General features: G+C 54.0%; 2 protein-coding genes across 2 annotated transcripts in view; one reads left to right on the top strand and one right to left on the bottom strand.

Moving 5' to 3' along the window:
• Positions 1-1,498: 1,498 nt before the first annotated feature.
• Positions 1,499-10,428, top strand: Nat8l (N-acetyltransferase 8 like). Its single transcript, XM_021651510.2, has 3 exons — positions 1,499-1,878; positions 3,027-3,191; positions 5,331-10,428. The coding sequence occupies exons 1-3, from the start codon at positions 1,512-1,514 to the stop codon at positions 5,696-5,698; spliced, it is 900 nt and encodes a 299-aa protein (XP_021507185.1). The 5' UTR covers positions 1,499-1,511; the 3' UTR covers positions 5,699-10,428.
• Positions 10,429-11,671: 1,243 nt separating this feature from the next.
• Positions 11,672-21,604, bottom strand: part of Poln (DNA polymerase nu) — a 127,514-nt gene continuing 117,581 nt past the window's right edge. The window contains exons 20-24 of the mRNA XM_060365492.1: positions 18,488-18,598; positions 17,753-17,831; positions 14,091-14,158; positions 13,279-13,340; positions 11,672-11,964 (exon numbers count right to left, since the gene is read on the bottom strand). Coding sequence (XP_060221475.1) covers positions 11,884-11,964; positions 13,279-13,340; positions 14,091-14,158; positions 17,753-17,831; positions 18,488-18,598 — 401 coding nt within the window. The 3' untranslated portion in view covers positions 11,672-11,883. The remainder of the gene's footprint in view (positions 11,965-13,278; positions 13,341-14,090; positions 14,159-17,752; positions 17,832-18,487; positions 18,599-21,604) is intronic.

Raw genomic sequence — 21,604 nt, 5'->3', positions numbered from 1 at the left:
CCTTCACAGGCCTGAATTGTTCCTGCAGACCACCCCGCCAACCTCAGGACCCAGGACAGACCCAACGTGGCTGGCTGGTCAGGGGCCTCAGCCTGTTCAGGCGCTGTCAGTGAGGGTTTTTTTGTTTGAAATTTTGAGAGATTTAGCTTCCGTCTTCTGGAAGGCTACAGCCAGGACCCAGATAAGCCCCGAGTCTTGAAAACACACTGAGGGAAATCCTTCTCATCCTCCCCATCACCCTTGCGCTGACGATCCCGGGCGGCGGATTTTCCACACCCTACTCCTAGGTTCCGTTTGCACGTCAGGCCTCTTCAACTTCTAGGTGACCTTAGCCTCTCCGCTGGCTCCAACTCCGGTGCCGCGTAAAGCAGACTGAGGGTCCTCAGGCCCGGAGACGTCAGAATCTCCGCCAAGCTTTGGCGGTGCCCATCCCTGTGACCTCGGAAAAGAGGATATCCTATCCGCTACGCGTCCCTCAACCTGGGTGCCGCCCCCGCCCCGTGCGCGCCCAGTCTGCTGCGTCTGCACGTCTCGGTCGCGGGTACGGTGAGACGCGGCTCAGAAACAGCCCCCTGCAGCACCTGCACCAAGGCCACTGGGCGCATGCGCGGGCCGCGGAAGGCGGGGACCGAGCCGGGAGGGGTCCCGCAATCCCGCATGCTTGCTGCCAGGAGCAGTCTGATGTCAGATTGGAGAGGGGTGGGGTTCGGCCCTGCGTCAGGCGGCGCGGGCATCAAACCCCACTTCAGCCGAGTCCTCACTCCCGCAGGCCGTTCGGCCAGGCTCGCAGGGCGCCTGCAGGGGAGCACGGCGGCCCTCACGAGGACTTCGGCAGGGCGCCGCGCTCAGACAAAAGGGTGGGAGGTGAAGACGCTTCCGTGACCGCCGCCGGAGGCCACAGAGGAGGAGGACGCGTCGCTGCGGGCGCGGGGCCCGGACGCGGCGGCGGCGGCTTTGCGGGCGCTGACGGGCTCGGGGGGAGGCGTCCGCCCGCCGCGGCCCTCGGGGCGAGCCTCAAGCCCCCCAACAGCACGCCTCTCCGCGCACCTGTCCCCGCGGCTGGCCGCCCGCGCGCTCGGCGAGAAGCGCTTCCTTGCACGCCCGCCGCCCGACCCCGCTGCGCTCCCGCAGCCTGCTCGCCGCGCAGCCCAAGTGTGCCATCGGGCCGGCGCGGAGGCGGCGTCTGCTCCCACCCCCGAGATCACATGGTGACCCTCGGCAGCCAATGCAGTGGACGCTAGGACCCTGCGGGACCCCGGGCGCCGCGACTGCACCGGCGCCGCTGCATTATAAATACTTCTCCAAAATGCGGCGCAGCTCCCTGCGCGCGCCCCGGCCGCCCGCCGCCTCCGCCCTGCGCCCCTGAGCCGCCGCCGCCGTCGCCACCGCCGCCGCCGCCGCCGCCGCCGTCGCCGGCGCGGGTCCGAGGGCGCCGCGCCCTTGCCCTGGGCTCGGGCTCTGCCCGCCGCCGCCCGGCCCGCGTCCCCGCGCTGCGCCGCCCGGCCGGGTGCATGCATTGTGGGCCTCCCGACATGGTCTGCGAGACGAAGATCGTGGCTGCAGAGGACCATGAGGCACTGCCGGGGGCCAAGAAGGACGCGCTGCTCGCCGCCGCCGGAGCCATGTGGCCCCCGCTGCCCGCCGCGCCCGGGCCGGCCGCCGCGCCCCCGCCCGCGCCGGGTCCCCAGCCCCACGGAGGCACCGGGGGCGCGGGACCGCCGGAGGGGCGCGGCGTGTGCATCCGCGAGTTCCGCGCGGCCGAGCAGGAGGCGGCGCGCCGCATCTTCTACGACGGCATCTTGGAGCGCATCCCCAACACGGCTTTCCGCGGCCTGCGACAGCACCCGCGCACCCAGCTGCTCTACGCCCTGCTGGCGGGTCAGTGCGCCGCGGGGGGCGGGGGGCCGGCGGGGCTGCCGCAGTCCCGCCCGGGGCCCGGGGCCGGCGGACCCCTCCGGGGACCGAAGCGCTCGACTCCGCCTTCTTCCCGGGTCCCCCGTGTCGGAGTCCCGGGGCCGCGTCGGTGCGCCGGAGCGGCTCGGAGCAGACCCGCTGGCCCCCGCGGCGCGGCGCTCCGGGCTTCCGGCCAAGGCGCCGGGGCCGGGCGTGGGAACCGGCGCGGGCTGAGTGCGGGCGCTGCGGGCCGGGAAGCGCCGGGTCGGCAGCTCAGCCCTCTGTGTCCGTCCTCCCCGTCGCGGGGCATCCCGGGTGGGGGCGGCGTGACAGGGCAGGTAGCGCTGCAGCTGCGGCCCGGCGCGACAACTATATATAATCTGCGGGCGGGGGAGGCCGCCTGAGGCTCAAGTGCTAATTTATGACGGGAAGACAGCCAGCTCCGCGGGGAGCCTGAGAGGCTGCTCGCCAGAGCCAGGGCCACAGGGAGGATACCCTGTACTGTCGGGAGGCGCACCCCTCCCCCCCACTCCATGTTATCCCATTCTGCAGATGAGGAGCTTGAGGCGACTCTCCCAAGGTCATTCAAGGGAGGCAACTTTTGCTCTTGCGCCTCTTCCTCCTCCACATCATAAACGAAGCTGGAAGCAGTGTGGTGCTTGTCGCCTGACTCTGTCGGCCTAGTGGGCCTGGAAGCTGCCCAGGGAAGGCTCTAGTCGGGTCCCTTCACACCCCAGCGTGGAATGTCCTGCCTGGTTAGGCAGTGCCCTGGTGTCTCTGTCCAGCTCTTTGACTTAGCACCAGGATAGGGGGAGTAGGCAGGTGCCCCTTTGGAAACTGGGGGCAGCGAGGGCTGACCAGCACTGGCCTGGCCTAGGCTGTATTGTGGACCTTTGTTTCAGGTTGTGAAGGTAGCAGGTGTTTACGCCAGAGAGCTTGGAAATGAGGAAGCGTAGAAAGGGACTGCGGCCATGACTGCTCCTACACAGAGAAACAGTCCCTGGTGGGGCGCATCCCTAAGCACTGATTTACCAAGGTGGTTTGGACTCTGGGTACTGTGGGACCCACCCCCGTTCAGCCTGGCTGCGTGCCCCCCTGCACCTGCCACCTCACCTGTGCTCCCTTGCCTGCAGCCCTCTGTTTCGCTGTGACCCGCTCACTGCTGCTGACGTGCCTGGTGCCGGCCGGGCTCCTGGCCCTTCGATACTACTACAGTCGCAAGGTGATTCTGGCCTACCTGGAGTGTGCGCTGCACACGGACATGGCTGACATTGAGCAGTACTACATGAAGCCACCTGGTGAGTTCTGGAGTTCTCCGACTCTGCCCACCCCCTTCTCCTTCAGGCACAAAACGGGGCCTAGGCTGGGGGGATCCTGAGGTTCTGAGCCTTGTGAAGGATGGAGCCTCTAGCGAATGACTGAGGCCTCTAGCTAAGGGCGGAGTGTCAGCAGGGGAGAGGCAGAATGAAGTCCTTCTCTTGGTGGCGTGGCTCCACGGTGTCCGATGTTGGATACCTTTTCCTGGTACCTGCCGTGTGGGGGTGTGTGGGGGGTGTGTGTGGGGGGGGTGTTGGGGGTGAAGTCCTGGCTGGATCCTGAACCAGCCCAGAGTACCTAGGGTGGAGGAATCCTGGTGGCACAGGAGCTGTTCAAGGGAACAGAAGATTGGGTAGGGGGTTTAGGCCTTTGTCCTTGGCCTCCTGACTAGGTTAGTGAACCACAAGGTATTACACTAGATCCCAAGGCTTTCTGTGGAAAGAGGGGATGGGACTCTATTCTACCGGAGCTGGAGACTGGTCTCTTCCCCAGGCAAGCCCTGAAGCAGGCTGGCGTGGGAATCAGAGGAGAGAGACATTTTTGGGATGTGAGGGGCTGAGCATAGGGGACTGGCCAGCAGGAGCTGGGTCTATTTCAGGGAAGGGCAGCCACTCTGGTTTTGCCAGCTATAGTTTTTGCCAGCTCCTCCCCAAATGTCCCATCTTGTACCCCAACCTCCTGCTCACCTGGCCTTGGTGCCTGCTGTTCTCCTTGGCCCTTCCCTACATTCAAATGCAGCTTCCTGGCCTCTGCAGGTCTCCACTTCCTTGGCTGCTCTTGGGAAGAGAAGGTGGAAAGCAGCTGAAGTGGGCTTAGGTAGATGGCCTGTGTGTGGCCAGTCCTGTTGTATGCTCTGTCTGAGCTTCAGTACTCCCCAGGGTTAGAGTGTGGCAGTCCTTGCTAACTCTTGGACATCTGCTGGGTTTACAGGACCATAAGAGCCCCTGCTGGACCGCAGCTAATGGGCTGTATAGGTTTGTGGGAGTTCTCATGCAAATGGGAAAGAGTGACAATGCTCAGTGCTGGAGGCTGTCCTGACCTCTAGTCTGGCTTGTGTGGGTGAGTGTGGGGCAGTTTATAAGGGGGACATTGGCCCATAGACTCCCCTTGGGGTTGGGAAGTCCTAGAGGCCTCTGGGATGAGGCCCCTCCATGAGTTGGCAGCTTTCTCTGCTTTCCTGGTAGAGGGTGGGTAGGCAGCAGCCTCAGCTCTACAGGTCAAAGTCTGCACTAAAGGAACTGGACTCCTCAGGCCCCAAGAGGTGGGAGGTGAAGGTAGGAGCGCTTCCTACTGCCAGGTGAGGGCAAGTACAGGTACAGAGCCTTTGGGGGAAGTATGGCCCTTAGAGGGAGGCTAGGGGCATGGTAAGATCAGGGAGGCCAGATCGCCAACAGCATAGGCACTCTCTTGGCCAGCCAGACACTCTCTTCTCCAGTCCTTCAGCTTTTGTCTTTCGGAAAGGTCTCTGGGTATCCTCTTGACTGTGAACACTGGCCTGTGCCCTTGAGCATTCCTTCTACCCCCAACCCCTTTTACCTTCTTGTAGGAGTGAGAGTAGGAGTTAGCTGGCCTGGCATCAGGCTCACTGCCTAGTCACTGGGTCACTGGGGCTTGGGGGTATCTGTGGTCCCTCACTTGTGTTTATAAAACTTTCTTTTCGGTTTTCACTCAGTTCTGTCCCTGCAAGGTTACCTGGGGAGGACTATGGCAGGCCAGGGGCTAGGATTCATAGTGTGGCAGTTGGTCCTGTGTCCTTGGCTGTAGTTTTTCAGGTGTTCTGGGGATAGGAACCTGCTTTGTCAAGGTCTTCCCAGCTCCTAGGCACCTCCAACTACTATTCTAGCCTGGACAGGCTAGACTCAGGCTGGAGCTGTCCACCTGTCATACAAGGTTGGGCAGGTTGACCTGGACTGAGGCTGCTTAGGGGGTCTGGAGGAAGCAACTTACCTGCTTAACTTAAATCATGGCCTCCCGTCGTGTCCAAAATGCTGAAAGGTAGGCCAGGGCACTGGAGGATTGGGCATTATTGTGATACCCTGATTCGGTGCCCAGCTGGAATGGGCTCTGAAGTCTCTCCAGACGTCCATGCAAAATGTCCATGACTGTCATGTCCTTCGTAGGTTCCTGTTTCTGGGTGGCTGTGCTGGATGGCAACGTTGTGGGCATCGTGGCTGCAAGGGCCCACGAGGAGGACAACACGGTGGAGCTGCTCCGCATGTCCGTGGACTCACGCTTCCGCGGCAAAGGCATCGCCAAGGCTCTGGGCCGGAGGGTGCTGGAGTTTGCCGTGTTGCACAACTACTCGGCAGTGGTACTGGGCACCACAGCCGTTAAGGTGGCAGCCCACAAGCTCTATGAGTCACTGGGCTTCAGACACATGGGCGCGAGCGATCACTACGTGCTGCCTGGCATGACCCTCTCGCTGGCCGAGCGCCTCTTCTTCCAGGTCCGCTACCACCGCTACCGCCTGCAGCTACGCGAGGAGTGACCACCACCACCTGCCCACCACCCTGTCTGCCCCTGTCCACCTCTGCCCTCCTGCTCGCTGCCCAGTGCGGCCCTGCTTTCCAGTGCTCACCTTGGCATTTGTTTGGGTTTTCCTTTTTCACGCTGGTTCATCACCTGCCTGGTTCTGGGGCCACAGGGTGTTGCGCATCTGCAGCACACTGGTGGGGTGGATTGTCTGCGGCTACCGTCCTTGCCTCCCCAGCCCATCCGAGTGGCTCATCATGCCTTGAAGAGTAGCATTGTGGACCACCTGGACTATCCGCAAAGCTGCCCAGCCTGCCTCCATCAGGGAAGGACTAGCCTTGCCCATCAAGCACAGAACCTCTACAACAAGCCCCACCCCTACCCCCAAGGAGCAGACCCCTGGCCCCCAGCCAGGCTAAGGCTCAGCTATTGGCCTCTGGAAGAGTGGCCTGCTGGGCTGGCCATCCATTGCCCTGTGGGAGGCCAAGTTGGCCCCAGGCCCTGCTTTGCCCTGTGCATGCTGAGGACATGGTTTGGCTGCAGCATGCCGCATGCCACAGCCCCCTGCTCTGCTGCCCTGTTCAGCCTAGACCTCAGGCCTGAGCTGGTGAGATCCCCTATCCTGTCCTGAGCTGGCCTCTGGAGGGCCTACCTGCCTGACCCCCGTCTGCTCTTGGGTGGGGCCTGGCCTGGCCTGGCCTAACCTGGCTCTATCCACTCCTGCTTTGCTTCGAAATCATCTTACCTCTTTCCCTTTTTGGTCCCCGTGCCTCCTTGCTCTGGCTGACTTGGCTGGTCACCCAGGTTTGGTTCCTGTAGCAATCCACTGCACAGTATGGTGGGGATTTCATGGGGGTTGGGGGGAACACCTCCCCCAACACCTGACAGATCAGGTGGCCACCTGCCAGCTGCCTGAGGTCCTATGGCCTCATGCTGTTTGTTGGGTCTGCCCTGTGAATGTAACTAGCCCAGGCTGTTGTTGGCAATGCCTGCCACAGCTTTTCCCAGCCTGAAAAACCCATTCTCTAACAAGTTACGTAGACAGAATAGCACTCTGCATGACTTTAATTCCTGGGACAAAATGGTAGTTTGAGCCTCCAGACACACATCTGTGTGGCGCTAGAATATGCATGGTCTCTGGCCCCATTTGATGGGGGTGGGTGGCCCGGGTAGGTGCAAGATTTAGTCTGAAGTATGGAAGGAGACTCTAATTTAGTATGACTGCCTTCAAAGTGCATTCCTAGTCTGTGAAGCTCAGGCTGCCCCTTGATTCCTTGTATGCAGTATTGAGGGGATTGGGGCATCTTAAAGCCTCATTGGAAGGGCTGGGCACTGCCTTGTGGGCAAGAGCTGGTAGGGGTGGGTCCAGCCATCACATTACAGCTACTCTACTGGGTCAGCTGTGCTCCTGGCCTCTCCTTTTGGAGGTCTCACTTAGGGTCCAGCCTGGATGGGGGTGAGGATAGCCTGGGACAGGGAGAGGAAGGCAGTAGCTGTCAGTGCTCATGTGGCCAGCTGAAAACTGGACCTAGCTTCAGTGCAGGGGGCATAAAGGCCCATCACACCCTTCTCTGTGGGGCTTGGGATGAGTGGCAGACTGAGCAGGCCATCGAGCTGGGCCCCTGGCACCAAGGCTACATTCTTAAAAAGGCTCTTTAGGGTGAATGAGTTGGTGGAACAAGCCCAGCTTCCTGAGGGGCCTTTTGTCCTGTCAGCAATTAAGGCATTTGCAGAACACTGTACAGACCCCACTCTCCCCTGTACATTCCTCCCTGGTGGTGCCCAGTCCCCGCTCGGGGATGGGAGTTTTGTAGACTGTACAGAAATTGGCACCCTATTTTCTTGCAGCTCTCAGATTTTGTTAATCTGGATTATACAGACAGACGTAAAGTGTTTTAGCAAAATGGAAAACAAACAGTTGTGCCTTTTTCCTCTTTTCTGTTTGGATTGGTCTCGGCTCGGGGCTAGTCTTAGTTGCTGTGGGGGTATAGGGACTGCTGGTGTCTGAGGCCTTGGGATCAGAGGCTGCTTGTGGGTCTGAGGTCTGGGAGGGCCTAAGTAGAAGCCAGGTCTGCTGGACAGCACCAGCTACCAGGGTTTCTCTGATCCTGTGCCTTTGGGACCTGCAGTCTTTGGGATTGGAAGGTGTGGCAGGGCACTGGGATCACTTGGGTCAGGGCAGAGTCTGCAGGCCTGGGGATCCTGCAGACACCCACGTCTCCTTGATCCTGACCTGGGATGAGCTCATAGTAGATTCCTTCATCCTAGGAGCCTGGGGGGGAGTCATGGCCCTTCCGGCTCTTGGATCTGTCTGTCCAAGGGGATCTCTTCCTGCTGAACAGCTCATTCATTGGTAAAGGGAAGCTTGCTGGGCTCTCGAGTATTCTTTGCCTTCTGTTGTTGCCAAGACTTGGTAGAGATGCCAGGAGTGGGTGGTGGGCCAAGGTCCAGTTGTACCGGGATGGAGCCTCATCAGGCTTGGCAGGGCCTGAAGCCCTGGAGACATACCTGTCTTCCTGGGCTGGAGGAAGTTGAACATGCTGATGACTGGGCCTGGCCCCGTCCACTTCATCATCCCAGCCAGAGCTGTGAGTGCTCTGCACATGTGCACTGATGTGAATTTTCTGTTTGTTGAGATTGATGTTTTTTCTACCTCTGTGGAGGCCCTCCTCCCTGCTCCACCTGGTGGCCAAGCACTTGGTGCGGCTTCTCTTGAGTTTGCTGGACATCTCCCTCTCTCTTGGGCCTCCAAGCACCTGAGGTGGCCAGCACCTGTACTCTGGGCTTGGGAAGGCCAGCCTGGGGTCTGTCTTTGTGCTCAGGATCTGTGGCTTCCAGGAGTCCTATTGTTTGCTTGGAAGCTTCTGTTTTCGAGTAGGGAGGGTGGAAGATATGGTGGAGTGTTCCGGAACATCAGTGTTGGATGATCCTACAGCACACACCTGGTATACCACTGCTTGACCGTCCCCTCGCAGCTCCCAATGCCCTGGCATGTGCCTCTGCAGATGCCTAGTCTCTGTTGTGTGGCCAGGAGTCTGGCCTGCATGTGATAAGCTCTGGTCCCTGAAGGGTGGGGTGGCATACTCCTGAGTGTAGCAAGGCCAAGCCCTGGTGGCCATGGCAGCCTCTCCCATGTCCTGCTCTTAGCACTGTGCTCACCCTTCACCGTAGCACTGCCCTGGGGCTGGGCAGCGGCTGAGGGATGTGCTAACCTGGCTGAAGTGGTAGATGCCTGGGTCTGGGAGAAGGCTCTGGCTGGGAGGCCCTGTGGATAACAGGCTGATGGTCTCAGGGACTTGGACAGTCCCCATCCTACAGTGGTACCCTTCCTCAGAGAAGGGGATAGGTCAGAGGACAGAGTCAGGGACATACCTGAGGTGCATTTGGGCTGGTGCCTGGGTCGCATTAGGCCACAGGAGCATCACTTGCATGCTGCCCATTCCCACTTGCCTTTGCCAGCCCCAGGTGGCCCCACATTCATAGCTTCCTGGAGCTGGCTTCCAGGGCTATGCCTGTGGCTAGAAGCCTGGGGACAAAAGCTTCTGGGTATGGATGGTGCCTCGGGCTTCTTGGGGGCTGAATGTGGCTTCCTAGCTGGGTAGGAACTATGCAGCATCCATGAGGCCATCTTCTTGTCAGGGCTCAAGAGGCAACCTGAACTGACCTGAGGTGGTTGTGTCTCCCTGTCCATGGTAGCATTGCTGCTGGCACCATTGCCACCTGCTGTCTTGGTCAGTTCTGGACTCAGCAAAAGTCTTGTCCTTGGCTCTTGGCTACACTTATGCTGGGTATGGGGCAGACCCTGGGCTGTGCTGCTGTTTGGTGCTGCCATCACTGTGCTTCCAGCAAGGGTGGGTCCTTGGAAGGTGGACAGAGCTTGCCTGGGACTGGGTGGAAGATGAGCCTTGACTTACCACTGTTGGATGTATTTTTTAAAACAGCAATAATTAGCCATTTTAAAGAAGGGGTGTACCTGCGTAAATGTGCATGCCCATCTGTGTATGTGCATCTGTGCACACATATGTGAGCATGTGCAGCTGAGGGTGTTTGCATGTGTGAGCATCAGTGTGAGTGTGTGTGTGTGTATGTGCACAAGCACATGCCATTTGTAATCATGAACTCATGTGGCTATAGGTGCCCAAGGAATCATATTCATGTGTTGCATGTGTGTGAGCACGTGCAAGTATTTGTGTGTGCATGTGTGTATGTGTGGGCATCTCCATATATGTATGGATGTCTGCATGTGTGTGTTTGTATGTGCACATGTGTAGCAGTGGGAGGAACCAGTGGGGACAGTCTCTGAACTAGGAGGCACTTTGTGGTAAGAAGCAGGGTCTTACGGTTTTTCTCTCACTATGCCCATTCCTTCCCCTGTCCTGCCCAGCTCCATGTGAATGTAGCACAACCCCACCAGGCCAGCTGAGCCTTTGCCGGCCCCACCTCTGTCCATCCTCCCCTCAGCTGAGGGTCGGGTGGAGGAGCTGGAGGCCCCTTGGACAGGACACAGATTGGGTTTGGCCGGGTGCAGTGGTAGGTCTCACTGCTGTGGTTTGTTCCTGAATTTGTACTGTGAGCCCATGATGGGGGTGGGGTATCCTGAGACCCCAGGATGTGCCAAAACAGCCCCTAGGGCCAGGTGACGAGCCGAGTTCCCAAGAAGACAGGCTGGGGGCCCAAGTGGGTGTGTGCCCCTGCCTGCACGGCCCCCAATGCTGCTGTTTTTCAATAAAACCAGAATTGAAAGAACTAGGCTCTGTGCTTTTTTGAGGCACCTCCTGGGGTGGATATACTGGGTTCCCACTGTCTGGGCTGTTTCTGCTTGTGTTTGGTTTAGCTGGACTCTGGAGCAGGAGTGCAATCGCTGAGGCAAGGGTAGGGCTTTGGTGTCCCTATGAGGTTGAGGCCCCTTCTCAAAACTGGTAACCAAGCCCAACCTCCCAGGATGCTCTCTCCACCACCAGGGAAGAGGGGCCTGGACGCCTCTGACCATGGATGGTTAGGAGCTCTGTAGCCCTTCACACTTTCCTAAGTGTGATAGACATAGAGGCAGCAGCCAGACTGTGTGGGGTGAAGGAGGTTGGATTAACTCAGGCCCAGCAGCAACCTGAAGATTTTATCCTACCTCTATGCCTGTTCCCTAGTTCCTGGGCACTTAAACTCCAGGCACAGTCGAGACACTTTTGGTGCAGTCTCTAGGCTCCCAAGCCTGACTCTTCTGGCCTGTTTCTGGGATCTGTTCATTTACAAGGCCAAGACCCCTGGACTTACGGGCTTAGGATCTACTAAGAGCTTCACTTTTCCTGAGGTCTCTTCTGGGCCTCCTGCTGGCTGGCTCCACCACAGGCTGTGGCCCCTGTCTACCCACCAACTTGCATCTTAGCAATGGGATAAGATTTGTATCAGTGTTGGCCAGGTTGGGGGGGGGTAGGCATCATGGTGAAGACACATTTCAAACCCATGCAGGTTAACAGCCAGCCTTGTCAGCAGGGAGACCCTTGGAGGCTGGGGGAGGGTTTCTAAAACTCAGATACTGAGCCCAGTCCCTGGACAGCTTTCTAGGAGTTCCCTCCTCACCTCCCTTCGCTCCTGTGCAGAAGCCATGAGGAATGTAACCACGGCACAGCCAGGGGCTGCCATTCTCAGCCAGCAGGAGGGAGTTGGTGATCTTTGCCTGGGCTTGAGTGACATGACAACGCCCATCTCTGAGATGTGTTAGGTGAAACACAGCCAGAGGGCCACCTGCCATGGAGATGGGCCTTTCATCTTAAACCTCGAGGTGCCCTCTCCAGTGCCAGATGTCAGCTTCCTTACTGGAGGTGGTCCATATTGGCTTATGTTTGGCACACAGAAGAAGATCACAACCTGAGTGGATACTCATCAAGGGCCAAGTTGGGTCCCCAGTCTAGCCTCTTGCTGAACAGACTGTATGTTATATATGTGTGGGTACCCATAGGATGACAAGGATGAAGACGGAGTCTCATTAGGCATTTACTTCAGGTAGTGACCCAGTTGTCCCACAAAGGCATCAATCTAGCCTTCACAGAGTGCACTGGGGAAAGGCTACAGGATGGACTAATGGAAGCCAACTCTCTCCTCCCACTGCTGCCCAGTGATACAAACTTAGGATAAAAAAATGTACTTTATGGGGGTAGGTAGTGAAGTGGGACCTCACTGGTAGCTGGACTGTTGCTTGGAGATGGCTCAGGCTGAGCCCAGGGCTTCCTGCAGTGGGGCCAGGTGTCCCCATGAGCGGCCAACACTCAAGTTCACCTTTAGGGGCACCTGTGGGGTGACAACCAGAAATGAGCTTCAAAGAGAAACCTAGCCATCTCCCAGGTCCTCACGCAGGCTGAAGAGGTAGCAGTAGTGCACAGGGACACACTCCCACGGAGACAGCAGCCACATGCCAGCACACATGCGGACACACGCGTGTACTCACATTTGCCCCATTGCAAGCTCACAGCATAGGCCCCCACCATGGTGGAGTTTCTCATCTACCAGGCCTCAGCCAGTGTGCAGGACTGCGGGGCTCCCAGGCATGGGGCCTAGGGTAGGAGTGCCCTGGTGCAGCGCGTGCTCGCCCCGTCAGGTTTGTATTTTGGGGCTGCCAGGGGGCAGAAGATCCCTACTGGAGTGGTCTTTTTTTCAAGACAGCAAACAAGGCTACCTTGTCTGAAGAAAGGGGCAGGTCCCCCAGCTCTTTCTGCCTCATGAGGGGCCCCTGATAACAGCTACATTTAGCTTCCTGGGCTTCGTGCTCCTTCCCCAGCACCTACTTTGCTCACAGGCATAGGTTTGGTAGACTACCTCCTGCCACCAACTGGGTAAAGTAGATGTGTTGTTCCTTGATCCTGCCAAGCTGCCACCTGTCTAGAGGTGTGCAGTGCCCTGGTGTGCTGCAGAGTGGCTTGCAAAAAGGGCAGAGTGAGCAAGTCAGGGTCTTTTCCAGGAAGGCCTCAGAACCTGTGAGCAGTGCCAAGGCTACTCTGGAAGGTGGTCAGCCAGCTTCTGTGGCTCTGCTTGGTTCTGAGGTGCTGGGCTGGATTCTTTACTAAGTGACAAGATGTGTTCTGATAACATTTGGATGGCTCTGCACGCCTCAAGGCCTCCAACAACCTTGTTCCTTCCTGCCCAGTTGTCCACACTGCTCTGGGGAGCCTATGCTGAAACACCCAGAGGTCTTTTCCTGGCAAGAACCCAGAACTAAGTCCAAGCAGTGTTTAGCTAGGTGCAGAGTGGGCCTGTGTTTAGACATGCCCTTGGATGTATTTGGAGCAGTGGGGCCCAGTGTTCACACCCTCAGTGACGGTGAGCTTCAGGGAAGGGGTTTAGCCAGAGGCTGGTAGGAACAGCAGTAGATATCCATGATGGTGGCTTCTTGTCAGCCAGCAGTCAAGTCATCCAGTGGGGAAATTTTTCCTAGCAGGGTAGGGACAAGTGTGGGCTTGGAGGGCAGTAGTCTTGGTGCCCAATACTGGAACTTGCCTTCTTCCTTGCCTTCCTGACCTCTGGGGAGTGCTACCCTCTTGCCCACCCTGGGTTGACTCCAGCTGTGATGGATATATAGTGATACTGGGCAGATGTGTGTCTCCTCACCTGCAGCTCCAGTTCCAGGGTCTGTACCTGTTGCAAGGACTCCATGATCCTTCTGACAAGTTCTAGAACAGGAAAACAGCTGCTTACAGGCTGTGAGTTAAGGTCTGGCCAGCCTTCTGGCTTCCAGGCCCTAAGAGTTGAGGACTGAGGAACCTTCAGGCTCAGTGGGGCCTGATTCAAGTTACCTGGTTGTGTCTTGGATCTACTAGTCACTCATACCAACTGGTCAAGGCCCTTGAACCTCACAGCTTATTCAACTCCCAGTGTCCACATCCGTGGCTCAGGATACAGCTTAAAGGACCCTCTGCCCACTTTCTGGTCATTGTACTGACTTAGCTGGCCCCATCCTTCCACCCCAGCTCTTCACAGCAGAGGCAGGCCAGCTGAGGTGGGCAGGCACTGTGTCCATACCAGCAGTTTTGGCTATGGGGCTAGGGCTATAAGGGGGTACAAGGTTATCCTTTCTAGTCAAAATAGTCTGGGCATGAAAGGCCACAATCCCTGATGCTTCTAGAGAAGGTCTAATGTTCTTGTCATGCTTCTGCAGGTCGCTTTGTGGCTCTGACAGTATGATCTATTGTGGGAGCTTGTATCATCTTTTCTCCATTCTAGTGGAGGCTCAGCCATGGATGTTTGTGCACAGAAGCTCCAAGGCTGTTCTGGAGCACTAGACACATGCCATCCCTTACTAGGGGCACCAAATTAGCTGTCAGCTGGGAGAGGCCTTGAGGGACAGAGGGGAGAAGCTTCAGAGACATGGCAGATTTACTGACTGTGGAATGACACCACCCACTATGCTCCCCTGGACATACCTGAAAACTCAGGGATCTGAGTATCTTCTACTTCAAACAGCAGCTCATCATGAATTTGGGCAACTAACCTGGAGAGGAAGGAAGTCACTTGGGGGTGTGGATGCCTCTGCATGGGACGTAAGGTTATCCTTCAAAGTTCCTGATAAGTTGTTTGGCATCTGGTTTATGAAAGAGTATGGCTCTGTGTGGAATAGGTATGGCTATCCTGGCACTATCATCTGGGGTTGCTTACCATCTGACAGCTCCAGGGAGTGGGCAGAAGGGGCCAGGAGAGAGGGCTACGTGACTTCTGGAGAGCTGTCCTGCCCCGCCCCCGACCAGTTTTTTTTTTTTTTTTTTTTTTGTGCTCAGGTAAGGCTGGCAGGGTAGGGGAAGAGGTCCCTGGGAAGAGCAATGCACATGGAATGCCGTGTTCCCTGCTCCTCATTGGTTGTGAGGTAATCGTGGATGGGGCAGGAAGGAGAGGTGAGACAGGAGAGTTGCTCCTGCTGTGAGGAGTGAAGCTAAATCTAGAATGTGGTGAGAACACTCCCCTTAGAGGAAGGGATGGGCCAATATTTTTAAATTTTTGTTTTTAAAGTCTTAAGAATGCTCAACAGAACTTGGAAAATGTAAAAATTCAAAGGCACAAAACTACATTAGATATGGGGTAGTCTGGATGGCCCACACAAGACTGAACATGTACTCTGGGGTTCCAAACCACAGCTCCAGGTGAACATGGCTTCATGGGCTGCTCAGATCCCACTTTCTCTCACAGTCCTGTATGGGCCCCTTACCCCACTGGCATCAGCACGAAGAGGAATCTAAGAAGCAGTGCTCTGTTGGGTAAGCATGTTTGGGGAACTGATACAGACGTGTATAGGACGAGACACGTGAGGGGACATCTGAGTACTCAACCATACACCTATGTCAGCACACATGCCATATTGCTACAAACCCATCAGCTCCTTGGAAGGTGGAATCCTGGTGGCCAAGCTCCCCAGGGAGATGCCGCTTCAGAATCCTTGTGAATGTGTGGTCCCCAGACCTTTGTGGGTATACAGGGATCCTGCAACTCAGGGATGGGGTGTGTGGTACATGTGGTAAAGATGGTCATCAGAACCCATAGCTCCCAAGGAAGGGGAGAGGGCATAGAGAGATCCCAGGCACTCCGTCCTCTATGACCTTGCTGTTTCCTGGGTGGGTCTCTGAAGGGCAACAATCACATGCCATATGTCCCCACTGCTGTTTTTCCTGGGTTTCCCTGTGGCACCTGCAAGCTGAGGCTTCACAGGGAAGTTGTGGCAACCCCCATCCCCAGCAGTGCTCATGGGATCTGATGGTGAACCCTGGCTGGAAGGAAGAAGCAGCCTTCAAATGCTTGAATGGAATGGCCATGACGGCACTCAACAGCAGAGGTCTGTCTTCTTCTCTGTCACCCATTCTGTTGGATGGGGAAGATAAGGGGATATGTTTCCAGAATACACACCATCTTCTCTAAGATGGAGTAACCCAGTATTCATCTGTTTTCCAACTCTCAGAAAGGCTTGTAAAGGGATGCCATGACCAATACTACCCTTTTCTTGCCTGGAAGGTGCTGAAATGGCCAGAGCAGCTACTTCTATCATGATACCAAAAGGAAAGGGCCTGTGCTTCTAAAATAAAGTCAGCAACCTCTGTGCCTTGAACTTCTCAGGCAGGGAAATGGTACACCTTACCTTCTGGAGCCCAGGCTACTGTAGCCAGGCCACTGTTACTCAAGACCAACAAATGCACATCCTAAAGATTGTGCAGGCCCAGACTATGGAATAGTGGAGTATACATTCTAAGAGACATTCACAGAGGGGTGTCTTTACTTTATGTACTGCCTTTGGCTAGAGCATTAGCACCGCCCTTCCAGGAGTCAGACTGTAGCACGACCTGGCAGGGATTAAGCCATAGCACTGACATGTTTTCTTAAATTAAAATCAAGCTGTCTGGTGGACTTTGACTCTTGAGGGGCTTACTTTTCAAATAGGCAGAAACCTTAGAAGAGGCACTTGTAACTCTTTCCAGATTTAGCAGAAGTGCTTTCACACGTCTTGAAATCACACCATGCAACCTGAGCCGCCAGTGTGGCAGGACCTAATAAGTGTGACTGTTAGTCACTCACACATCACCATCACAGCCACAGCCACAGAGACATCACACTTTTCACTGGAAGCTGGGGCACAGGGACAAGCAGAAGCAGAAGAATGCAGGCTTAGACCATCCAGGCTCCCAGAATGAGGCCATGCCTCCATAGTTTACCAACTGCCCCACAGAGGACACAGAGCTACTGTATTTGAATCTGGTTGACCTGACACAGGCAGACAGATCTTGGTTCCTTGGAGAGAACTTTCCAGAAGGGCCTAACCTCATCACTTTACCAGGAGTCTGCCAACAGCTCTCTTCTACATAGCACCCTAGCCATGCTGAATTCTGTGTGGTTTCCTCCTAGAAGCATATTTGTGTGGTGGTACAAGGTAAGAGACTCCGCAGTCCTGGGAGGACCCAGCCCTAGCTTGGCTCTGCCTGAATCAGGACAAGGTACATGCTGCATACTGCCTCAGTTTCCTCTTCTTTGTATCCCTGAGTCAGATTTTCTGTGCTCATATTTTGGTAAGACATTGCCACCAAGGAGACCCTAAGCCTTAATATGCCAACATCTTTCACCAGTCCTAAAAACAGGAACAGAGAGGCAACTTGCTAGCCTTGCATGTGACAGACTGAGTGCTGTGTGTTTTCGGCAGCTGCCAGGATGGGCCAACACAGGCTATGTATAACCCAAGTGAATTTAGAGGTTATCTCCAGAACAGTGGAAGTACGCAGATGTACAGATTTCAGGAATTATAGGAAACTGGGAGGATGTTATTGGGACTACTAGACAGAAGACAGAGAAGGGTAACAGGAGAAACCAGGTGGGCTTAAGCTTTGCATAGTCTGCTTCTAACTACCCCTTGGCCATGCCTGGAGCAGGGCTCAGCTGTAGTCTCTATACCTTCCTTTGGCATCTTCCCAGAGGGCTTGCAGGTTCTCAACCTATTTCTTTTCTGTAAGAAAGTACCCAGAAAGAACAGGGCTACAAAAGGCAGTGGACAATGGGCTTGGAGCTGGGCCTCCTGCCCTCAGCTCTGTGTGGTACCAATCCACAGTGCATACTCCTGTCCAGAGGTATGAAAATCACCCAAGAACACAGGTACAAGGCCAAAATGGGCAGGGAAAATGTTTGAAGAAATAAAGTTTTCAAAAGAAAGATGAGAAATTGCTGATAAAGGAAAATCTGTGCCTTGAGCATGAATTTTATTTCAGCCCAAGAGAAAACTGTAATCTTTGTGAGAAACGCCCATAGCAAGCAGGTTCCCATGTCACCAAAGCCCTCTTGGGACTGCAGCACAGGGGCCCATAGGCTCCATTTCACATTTTAGGATCTAGGGAAGCTGATTTCTTCCTGTAGCAGCTTTCCTCCCAGGAGTAGATATGCTGACCCACTTAGACAGTGATATGGGTACCATGGTGGGCAGAGGCCCATGAGAGGAGCTTGGAATCCTTAGGGTAGAATGGAAAAACATGTGGTGGGCAGAAGGAGCAAAGCCCTTTTGGTACCCGACAAACCTCTCCGGCAGGAGTTCAAGGCTGGGCCTGGAGAAAATGACTTCACTGACCTGGCTGTAAGGGTCGGAGATGTGGCTACTGCAGCAAAGATGCGAATCATGGCTAGCTTACAGAGGTCTGCGGCTGAGCCTGTGGACACAAACAGTTCTGTTTTAGGGCCTGAGGTGTGTGGCACACAGTGCCTGAGCTGTTATAGAGACATTTCCCACAGACACTGCTCATTCCACAAAAAAATAAAGGCGTTTTTACAAGTGGAAGCAAAACAAACATTTCAATTTAACAGCTGCTTCCTTCTCAGTGCTGGGGGAATGCAGTTTGGATGCCTTATTGAGGAAGCCTGACCCCAGCCAGATGCTCAGGATGCAGTAGAGGGGTCCCAGCCCATGTCTAGTAACCATCTCTAGAACTGGCTCTATTGTTGGCGAGGCTCCTGGGGACTCAGATTCCTACTTTTACAGGGGAACAACATGGCCTCCATGGGTCTTGGGAAGGTCATCTCTTTCTTTCTTTTTAAAATACAGGTCTGGATGGCATGGCAGTTCTGCTTCAGTATTACATGTGTGCCTCACCATGTCCTTCCAAAAATGTCTTAAACATAAACATGGTCCTGCCACCACATCAGTAGCTGTGATGACACTTACTGCCAGGCAGGACAGGTGAGGGCTGTGAGGCTCACACAGGAGTTTCCAGAGCATGGAGTACCACAGCAAACTGCCACCTACCCCAGGCGTAGGGAACATGGACCTGCAGGGAAGGAGCCACAGGCAGGCTAGAGGCTCTGGTACCTTGAACCACAAAGTTTACTGCCTGTCGCTCTGCTTGTGCCCGAAGTTTCTGGTCCTGTGCACAGATAGTCGGCAAAGGCCTCCTTCTACCCAGGATGGATGTCACATAGCCTATAGTATAGGAAGGAGAAGCAGACAAGAGACAGGAACAAGTGGCATATCACCAAGTGGGCAGTGCCTCCTCACACCCCACTCCACCTCTCCCAGGGCTGCCCCTGTATTTTCGGGGCACATGGTTTCTATGCAGGAGAGGGAGACCTGCAGAGGGTCGGCCTCTGCTGGCTGGGTGTCAAGCTTCTACTCTTTTCTGGCTTCTAGCTACATGAAGACCTTGCGCAGGGAGGGCAGTTTTTATTCTACGGAACTTCAAAGCCCTATATAGGGCTTGGGCACAGGAGCCATTCTAGAGTGTGTGGCAGCTGGAATACAGAGCAAGGAGTAGTGGTTATGTCTTCACATGAAGGTAGACTGAGATCTTCTGGGTCCCAAAGCTTACAAGGCTTGTGGCTCTTAGGAAATGCATGAAGAGTATGAAGAGATGGCTTAGTGGTTAAGAGCACTTCCAGGGGACCTGGCGTTAGTGCCCAGCATTCACATGGCAGCTACCATCTGTAACTCTAGTTCTAGAGGATCTGACACCCTCTTCTCGCCTCTAGGGCACTGCATGCTTGCGGTGCATAGAAATATATGAAGGCAAAACACTCATACACCCAAAACAAGAATAATAAGAGCACACAACACCCCACTATGTTGATGTATTAGTTGGTGTTCTCTAGAGTAACAGAACTTATAGAATGAATCTCTCTATCTATCTAGCTATATGAGATATATATAAAGGGGATCTATTAGAATGATTTAAAGGCTGTAGTCCAGTTAATCCAACAATGGCTGACTATGAACAGAAAGTCCAGGAATCTAATAGTTGCTCAGTCCAGAAGACTGGATGTCTCAGCTGGTTTTGGTGTACACTGGAATCTGGGAGAAGCAGGCTCTAGTGAGAGTGAAGGAATGGACTTGCAAGGCAAAGCGCAAAAACTTCCCTTTTCCATGTCCTTATATAGGCTTCTGGCAGAAGGTCTGGCTCAGATTAGAGGTGAGATTTTCCAGATCAAATGATCTGGATTAAAGGCTTGTCTTCATATCTCAAAGATCCAGATTAAAAGCGGATCTTACTACTTCAAATTAAGCAAAATCCCTCACAGGTGTCCTCCAGTTTTGGGTTTTAGTTACTTCTAGATATATTCAAGTTGACAACCATGACTAGTCATAACAAGTCCACTCCTTGTCAACTTGACACACAATATATCTCTTTACGATTAATTTCCAAATGAAAAAAAAGGTCCTAATAACAAATATATCATAACTATTCAATGTACAATCACAAACTCATATTTAATAGGTCATAAGTACATCTAACATGATATAACCATCCCTTATACAACCACAAATGCATTCTAAATTTAGAATAAGTGGCAATGTCACATTCTTTTACTATCTCAAAATTTAATATAATAACCATTGATATTCTCTTGATCCTAAATCACATGATAAAGAAATTGAAGAAAGAAAACACAAATATCTGTACAAACACATTCTTAAGAAAATTCAACAGAAACATCCATGTCAATTATAATCCTCATTTCTGTAATTAGTCATGAGGACTTAGCTGGTGTTTATAACTACCTTCCTCTGCTACCCACTCTGTATTTCATCCACCCTTCAAGCAGACCTTGGCTCTTTCCTGAAGGAGTGACATGTACCTTCATTCACGACAGATCTGTGGATTATGCTGTTGTAGTTCCCCATTGACTTTAATCACATGACATGGTAGTACCAAGAGACACCCTAAAAGATATTATGCTTGTGCCTTCAGGACCGGTCCTGACCACATATACACCACTTTCATTTGATGATGGGTTGCTACTGTGCATGTCCTTCTTTATGCCTCGGTGGGCCAGGTAACACCCAACTTATGGTGGGAGACTCAGGTCACACAGTGGCCCTTTGTCAAACATTCAGTTTCCACCAAGGCCCAAGAGCAGGCCAAGAGCTGTCTCTCAAAGGGAGAATAGTAATTTGCAGAGGATGAGCCTTGCTCCAAAATCCCAAAGCTCTCTTCTGTGACTCACTTATAGGGGCCTGCCAAAGGCTCCAAAATGCATCCTTTTGTGCCACTGACACCTCAAGTACCATTAGGTCTGCTGGATCATATGACCCAAGTGGTAGAGCAGGCTATGCAGCATCCTGGACCTGTTGAAGAGCCTGCTCCTGTTCCAGGCCCCACTCAAAGCTAGCAGCTTTCTGAGTCACTTGGTATATGAGCCAAAGTAACACATGCAAGTGAAGAATGTGCTGTCTCCAGGATGCAAATAGGCCTACTAAACAGTGTGCTTTTTTCTTGCTGGTGGGAGAGGCTAGGTGCACTAACTTATTCTTCACCTTGGAAAGAATAGCTTTGCATGCCCCATACCACTCATAAAAATTTCACAGAGGTAATAAATTTTTAGTTAGATTTTTTCCCCATCTTCTGATATGCATATGTATAACCGAGGAGTTCAAAGTGGCTGCTACCTCCTATTTCACTTGGTATAATCAGAATAATGTTGTTAATATAGTGTATTATTGTGATATTTTGTAGAAGAGATTCCCTTCTAACTAAATTATGACACAGGGCTGGAGAGTTAGTATATCTTTGAAGTAAAAATGTAAAGGTATATTGCTGGCCTTGCCAACTGAAAGCAAATTGCTTCTGGTGGTTCTTATGGACAGATAATGAGAAAAAGGAATTTGCTAGATGAATAGCTGTATATCATGTACCAGATGTGTTAATCTGCTCAAGTAAGGACACCACATCTGCTACAGCAGCTGTTGTTGGAGTCACTACCTGATTGAGTTTCTAACAGTCAACTGTCATTCTCTATGATCTTCTGTACTGGCCAGATAGGAGAGTTAAAGGGTGATGTGGTAGGAAACAGCATCTTTCAAGTCCTTGATGGTGACACTGATTTCTGCCGTTCTTCCAGGGCCGTGATAATGTTTTTGAGTCACTATTTTCCTGATAGAGGCAACTCTAAAGGCTTCCATTTAGCCTTTCCAAGTACAACAGCCCTTACTTCA

The sequence above is a fragment of the Meriones unguiculatus genome, chromosome 12, assembly GCF_030254825.1.
Source record: "Meriones unguiculatus strain TT.TT164.6M chromosome 12, Bangor_MerUng_6.1, whole genome shotgun sequence".
Taxonomy (NCBI): domain Eukaryota; kingdom Metazoa; phylum Chordata; class Mammalia; order Rodentia; family Muridae; genus Meriones; species Meriones unguiculatus.
Note: the sequence above shows the minus strand (reverse complement) of the source record. Positions and strands in the feature narration are given on the sequence as shown.